The 7,590-nt window shown below is 42.0% G+C and overlaps 1 protein-coding gene across 12 annotated transcripts in view; it reads left to right on the top strand.

Moving 5' to 3' along the window:
* Window positions 1-3,547: 3,547 nt before the first annotated feature.
* LOC119745717 (FH1/FH2 domain-containing protein 3-like) overlaps window positions 3,548-7,590 on the top strand; it is a 122,558-nt gene continuing 118,515 nt past the window's right edge. For 5 of the 12 annotated variants that reach the window (XM_038222290.1, XM_038222318.1, XM_038222272.1 and 2 more), the window contains exons 1-3: window positions 3,549-3,797; window positions 6,188-6,288; window positions 7,336-7,394. In XM_038222290.1, coding sequence (XP_038078218.1) covers window positions 3,636-3,797; window positions 6,188-6,288; window positions 7,336-7,394 — 322 coding nt within the window. In that variant the 5' untranslated portion in view covers window positions 3,549-3,635. Of the gene's footprint in view, window positions 3,798-6,187; window positions 6,289-7,335; window positions 7,395-7,590 lie in introns of all 12 variants that reach the window. The other 7 variants (XM_038222345.1, XM_038222336.1, XM_038222327.1 and 4 more) reach the window with 3 other exon arrangements.

Raw genomic sequence — 7,590 nt, 5'->3', positions numbered from 1 at the left:
TTCCAGTTTTTAGGGTAAAGGAATTTTCTCTTTTTCCTTTCTCTTTTGTTGTTGCTATATGTTGCGAATTAACTCATTCGTACGGAATGCTCATAGTCAATCAAAGAATATTTCACACATAGGGGCCTAGATTATATTTTTTTAAATTTAATAGAGACGCATTGATCATATACCATTCTATTACTATTGCGAATTACTGTATTGTTTGGAATGCTCACAATTAAAGACACGTTATTTGAAAGATGTATAAATAATATTTATATTACAATGTACATCTTTATTCTTTCCCGATATAATTTATGGCGTTTATTTACGTCAATTGGCAACCGCGTCATTATATAATGATAGTCAAATTGATCAAACCAAACTCCGTTTTGATTATAGTCAATTATGAAATATTCATTGATTTATGACATACACCTTTGTTTCAATTTTGATACTACCCGTAGATCTGCCGAGCAGCTGTAGATATCAAACTAAACCAAAGTATAAAAGATAGAGGGTAAAAAAAATCAAAAAGTTATGTGCTAGTCAAGCTTTCAGGGATCGGTCTGAGCCATAACAATGCCCCAGCCGATCCCTTAGTTCTCTTCCGGGGTCTCGGCGTCCCCGACCAATACACACTTCCTTCCCTGTCCATCCATATAACCCCGGAGGGCCAGGCACCATGTAAAAGCAAAGAGCTAAGGGAGGAACAGGGCGGCCCCTAAGCCCTGATCCTCCGAGTGGACCACATGCCCTGAACCTGTACGAAGGCGCCAACCTGGAACTCACGGACAGTACCAGCCGCAGTGCTTACCGATTAAGCTAAGGTACAGTTGGTATTTTACGACGGGAAATAAAACATCTTATACTGACTGAATGCGTGCGTTGAAAAAGCAAAAAGACACCGACGGGATTCGAACCCGGGCTCCGCGATTCATGGATAAGAATCTAACCGCTAGGCCATTCTGCTTCCTATGAATTCTCGTTAAAAACAATTTGTCTTAATAGGCGGGAAAACGTGGAACATTGCTGCGTGCATCTGTTTTGGCTCGATGGACGAAAAGAAGTCGACATTTTGGGCAATAATGAGCCAACTGTTTTTATTTACGGCTGTATCGTTAGTCGTAGGCCGATACGTGTGCTAAACATATACTTATCGTTACTATACGCAACAATGAACACCGTAGGTTTTTTTAAAAAGGCATCAGGTGCGTACAGGGGCGGATTCACGAATTTTTGCGGGGGGGGGGGGGGAGGGTGGGAGGGGGGATTCCAGGCCCGTCAGATGTTTATATCCGATTGTTGCGGACAGGCGGACCGTGTTATTGTGATAAGAATGATGTATTTTTTTATGGGTGAAAACCGTGGGACTCCCCAGTCGGCAAGCCACCGCCGGGCGGCGCGGACCACCGGTGACCGCGGGGAGCGGATTGGCATATCGGCACGCCGACCCAAACTATCAGCGGTCCGCCAGAGGTAGGCTAGTGGCATGCCTCCAGTGGCCTGCAGCTCCAAAGCCACTAGTGGACCACCAGCGGCAATCAGCGGCATATAGCACCTGTGGCCTGCCGCTAAAAAACCCGTCAACGGACCACCAAATTAAGAAGCGTGTTACTTCCTCGGTCGTGGTCCATCACATGCATGTCCAATTTGCAACCACGTTCAACCACGGTTTAAAATAAAAGTGCATCCTTCAAGTCTTTTTGGTTATTAGGATGTTGGGAGTTAATTGCGCGCCCCACCATGCCTACGTCTAGATTCGACGGTACCAGGTACCATGTGACGTATACATACAATGTACAAACATCCTAACTTCTTACGTGCACCAGTACAACCCCAAAGATCTCAGCACGCACATAAAGTTGGCGAAGGTGAACACCACTGCGCCATTTTGAGCATGCGTGTTGCCGTGAAGCGAAATTTCCAACTTGGAGAAGCTAGCACGCCGGAGAAGTGAGATGGTGACACCGGAAGATTTACTTCAAAAGTGTCGGGCTCACAACAAAATTTGTAACGACAATTATGTTTACCCGTAAAGTGCGATTCGGCAAATTTTATCATTCCTAAGCGAAGAAATATGTTTCCTTGGCAACAACCGGTTTTTTTTAATCATCACATGAAACTTTTGGTGTCTGTTGATATCATTCGTCTGTAGGTCATTCTCGATACCATCAAAGGGAAATAGCGCCCTCATTGACCTCTGGACCATCCACGCGAAACTTCAGTCCGCCGCCGCGCCGCGTCTGGGCTTAACCAGGCGCGGTTCTAGAGCCAATTTTTTTTGGGGGGGCTAGGGGGTGGATCCAGAATTTGTGTCATTGAGGCGTGCTGAAATGTAGACCGGTTATTTTCTCCAGACACTTGGGCCTCTGAAAATCAATAGGTGGAGGGGGGGGGGGGGGGGGGGAGGGGGGCTCGTCCCGTTTTCAATGGTGAGCGCCAATAAAAATCTACAATCACGCACACTATATTAACTACAAATGCACCCTTGTCACGACTATTTCTTTAGGGGGAGACCGTTCGCATGTACGTCACATTCCTTCTTTTTGCTAATGCAATTTTTTTTTTTGATGGATTTTTTTTTTTTTGGGGGGGGGCTAGACAACCCCCCCCCCCCCGTAGAACCTTCACTGCTTGTCACTAAAACTTCAGCGCCTTTCAAAACCCGGACCTCGCGGACCATCACGAGCCACACAAAATGGGTGAAATCAGTTCCATTGGTAATTTGTGAAACTTTAAAAAGTATAGTTAAAAGGAATGAAATTGAATGTAGTAGGCATATATACTTACCAATCGTAATCGATCGAGTCCCATCATCATGATTCATGGTCCGAATTAGGCCCTTTAGGCTAATGGCGTATGATCCACTCCTTTATTTTCCTTGAAAAATATAAAATCTACATGTAAATATAAACAGCTGAATTCCCTTGGCCTTTACAGGCCTTTGTGTAACTTACTTCTTCAAGAGTGACCTTGGGGACTGATCCTGGACGATAATACCTCTTTATTATAGGCCTCTATAGCTTACTGGTGTGCCTAGGTTTTATCTGCAGTAGCAATGTAGGATCATGGAGGAAGGAACGCCTTCATCCATGGTAGGATGGAGCAGATTTTATTTTGGAAGGGGTGAGAAAACAGAAACTCTCCTTTTCTTTCAGTTTTCTTCAAAATCTTGAAAAAAGGATGACTGAAACCCTCCCAAACCCGTTACGAGGAAGTCAACTTTTGCCGGTGCTCGCTGCTTATAGGCCAAAAAGTCAGTAGCATATTACTAAGTCTATGCTGGTTGTGAATTAAACCTTAGTTTTTTCCACTTTGACCCCATTTCCCCGGAAAAAAAGTAATTTCTTGAGAGGCGATGGGTCACTAATAACTCGATGATTACATTACGCATCAGTGGTCTGCAAAAAAAGTTGTTCAGAAGACAACGATACGGTTACCGCCACTCAGGTAGCAACAGTGCGCAGCTTGCGCAGAGTACCAGCTACAAGCAGCTGATCCTCCTAGTCCAATGTACACAAACACATGGGAAAGTTTGGTACATGTCATAGTACATGTACATGCATACAGGGTACCGGCGCGCGTACGGTACATACAGCATGCATGCAATGCGTATTCAGTAGTGCATAGATCTTGGTTGGGAGAGTAAGATGGCGTTTACGTGTAGGGTCCAGTACTTGGACGATACAGACCCTTTCGCCAGCACAGTGTTCCCCGAGCCTACACGGCCCCCTTCCTTCACATTCAACGAGTATTTGCCGCTACTAGACCAGCTGCAAGCCGTCCACAAGTTTCTGAGAGCGCCGCATAAAGTAGGTTCTAGTTTTGTTCACGGGAAAACGTCAGTGATCAGGTGATGATGATTGACAACATGGTGTAAAGTTTTCAATCTGTCATGAGTGTCAACTTTTGTACACCTCTGCACTTGACTATTGACATCATGTCATCAGCATCAGGCCTGTTGTCGCTGTAATAATTTATATGCCAATCCTACACATTTTTCCCTGTAGTGTTTATCTCCAGAGTCCAGGTACATGTAGGCCTACATTTCAATGACAAGATGTCTGACATGTCTGATGATGACACAGTCATGACAGTCAGCAGTCGCAGTTCCAACATGTCCAACAGTAACACTTAATTAAATAATAATTAATTCAAGTGTACCCAAACTTTTTTCTGAGATTTTTTTTTACCAGTTTGAAGGTCTATCATTTTGCAATTGTCAGGTTAAATAAATTTTGGAAATCGCTTAACCCATGATCCGGTTCGGGGAAATATCCGCTTGTTTTGTAGAAACTGCCTGTCATGCCTGTGACTGTGTGAGTGTGAAAATCTAGTTTCCTGTGGAACGTACGTAGTCAACATTCCTCATTTTTTCTTCACTACATGTATATTAGGTTTTCTTGTGAGGAAATAATTTCAAGTATAACTGAGTATTAATGATTTTGGCATTTGAATTAAATGAATTTCCATATTCGCCGAAAGATTTCTATCCCTGCGTGCAACAGTTGCGGATCTGACCCATGCACACGATACAGTTTTGTGTGCAGTTTAGATGATGAAAGCCTGACATACGACGCGCTCGCTGAGCGTCCTGTGAATGATGAATTTGTACATGTACCAGGTAGCGCAGCGTGCTAGATCCGGAACTGTCGAAAGTGATCCGCAACTGTCGGGTTCAGTCCTGTACAAAAGCCATGATTTAAGTTGAGTCTGTGTACATGTATATGTTGTATTTGGTTTTAACTTGAAGAGGAGGAATTTTACTCTGGATCACTTGATTAAATTAAACGCCGAATATAGACCGGTGTACAGCGGCTTGTATAAAAAGTTATCTGGAACTGTCGCAGTGATAGTATTGAAGTACCAGTAGAAGGCTAATATCAATAAGCACTTTTATAATAACCTAATATGCGCAATATTGCTGACGGGGCAAATTTACACGCATTGCTGTGTACGCATCGTTGGTCAAAAACTTTTGCGCTTCCAAGTCATCATACGTTCATTCCAAAATGCGCCGCGTCTAGCAACGAGTGTTCTTTTTGCCCCGTGAACAAGATGGCCCATAATATTACCGTGAAACTGCTCGTTGACGATTGTTTGTGTAGTTACACTCAGGCCCTGCAGCCGATTTCATGAAACAGTGCATAGCTTGCGCCATGCGTAGGACTTACGCAACAAATTTGTTGCGCAGCTGCGCAATAAACTTACGATCAATTTCACAAGAACGTGTATAGTACTTGTACATGTGAGCCCAATAATTAAAATTGGTTATTGACATTTATAAACAAATCCTAAGATCAACCTGGGAAAGTGGTTGAGTGGTAAGACGTCTGCACTAGTAAGCAGAAGGTCGTGGGTTCGAATCCCATCCAAGTAGTTAATGAATTTTTATTCACAATCACGCTGGACAACACTGGGTATACAGTGTTTATATAAATACATCGGTGAAGGGCAAAGTACTCAATATTGCCCTTACATCACCCCGACGCAAATTCCATCTTACGAAAAATTTGGTTGCAGTAACCCGCTGCTATATCAGATTCGAACCAGCCCCCTGACCCCACCAAGCTCGGTGGTCGAGTGGTAAATGGTTCGAGTCCCAACCTAGTACCGGTAGTTTGTTATTTTTTTCCTCACAATCATTCGGTACAATACGTCGTTGAAGGGCAAAATCCAGTATTAGATTTAAAATGTACATCACCCAGATGCACATTCCATTTATAAAATCAGTAGTTCGCCACAATCAGTATTATGCCACATTGCATCATGGAACAATTTGTGCCATGAATGGGGATTTTGTGCAGTGCATTCAGACTGTCCCACAATGCAGTGCAACATCCCTTATTGAACATTCTCCAGGCTGAATACTATCCGTAAAAGGGTATGTAGAGCAAGTACCAGTAAAAAATGCATCCATACTGCAACCATGGTTGCCTCAAATTTACTGCCCTCTCGAAGAATGCTGGTGACAGCTGGTTTCTTTGAGTTTTTATCGGAAACAGTTTTAAACCATGACCTAAGGTCCTAAGCGTGGCAGTAAAACTACCCACGGTGCTTTGTGTTTCCTTCATGATATTTTGTTAAGAGGACACCCTTACAGACAGGTCTGACTTTGAACTTCTTTAAACTATGTCAAATGTTGCTTTTGTACCTTTTTTCCTTTCAATTTAAGAACCACAAAATTTGTATTCATTTTCAGGTTGAAGACTGTACACTCCAGCTATCCCACAATGGATATTACCTAGACCTGGAATCCTCCATTGATGAACAGAAAGACGACTTTGAAAATTTCAACAAAGAGTAAGTATGCAGATTTTAAAAGCTGTGCATATTTCCCCATAAGAATAAAATAACATCAGTCTGAAGAAGCAGTATCCACATGTGCCAATGATCACATGGAATGCCATGTTGTGCTTGAACTGCAACAAACCTATATCTACAGCCGAAAGCGAACCCAAGTCTACACATGGCGCACATCCATGACATTTCATTAGATAGCTCTGACAGCTGGCTGTAAATTATATAGACATAAACAAATATCCAAAGAGCGTGCCAACTCAAAAATGATTTATTCTGTTCCCAAGGCACTGCAGTTTCCTTCCCCAAAATAAAATGATTAAGGTAGCACACTTATGTCTTACATTTTGCAGTAGAAACCCTTGGTGACCTTATCCATATTTTAGATTTTCACTAGTGAAACTTCATATTTTCTTCATAAAACCTCTGAAAATTAAAAAAAATTAAAATTGGTTGTTATTCACATATTTTAATGTCATCTTTGTGGTAAATGTATTGTTGTGGTTATGTATGTCGGGAACCGGTTTTAGAAATATGGGATCGGGTACCCGTACCCAGTTTTACAAATTACTTTGCAAATTAAGACAAATATTTTGAATGCCATTTGTGGGGAATTTTTAAAATGAAAACCAGGCTTCATGGAAAACCAGTACAGCTGTCATGTTTATGTGCATTTAAGGCACGATAGACGAGGCTCATGAAAGTTGCAGTTAATACCTCAAAGCTATAAAGCCCTTAAGACAACTTTTGGAATTTTAGTTTTGGGGCTGTTTTTTTTTTACGGGTACCATTATAGTCATGTTCCCTGTAACCAATAACAGTACTGAATGATAATGTTTTTGTGCAAAAAGGAACCAGACTATGTTTCCTTCCAGCCTCGCTTTGGTTACATTGATCTGAATGGGAAAAAATATCAAATGGCTGCAACATGATAGTGGTTTTTAGGGTATCCTGTTCCTGTACTACCAGTAAATGCACGCCATACATACGTGTGCAGTAAAACTTTGGAAACTCAACATTTTTCACACTTTTTTGTTTTTGAAATAACAGACGCAAGCATTCTGTAATACTTCGATCCCAACTCTCAGTTCGTGTGCATGGCTGCATTGGTAAGTAAATACAATGTACTTTTGTGAATGCCCCTGTATGAGAAGAAATACCAACCTTGAGTTTTTTTTTTCTTTTCATTGATTTTTTGTTTGTTCTCTCTCTATGGAGGAACCTCATTTCATGGTCATTACTTCTTTCTTGTTCAAGAATTTCTGTCCACATTTTTTCCCCTTGTATACACCCGCATCTACAGAG

Source organism: Patiria miniata, unplaced genomic scaffold (genome assembly GCF_015706575.1).
Source record: "Patiria miniata isolate m_02_andy unplaced genomic scaffold, ASM1570657v1 HiC_scaffold_12, whole genome shotgun sequence".
In the NCBI taxonomy this organism is placed as follows: Eukaryota; Metazoa; Echinodermata; class Asteroidea; order Valvatida; family Asterinidae; genus Patiria; species Patiria miniata.
The sequence above is the reverse complement of the archived record's forward strand: the minus strand, read 5'-3'. Positions and strand labels throughout refer to the sequence as shown.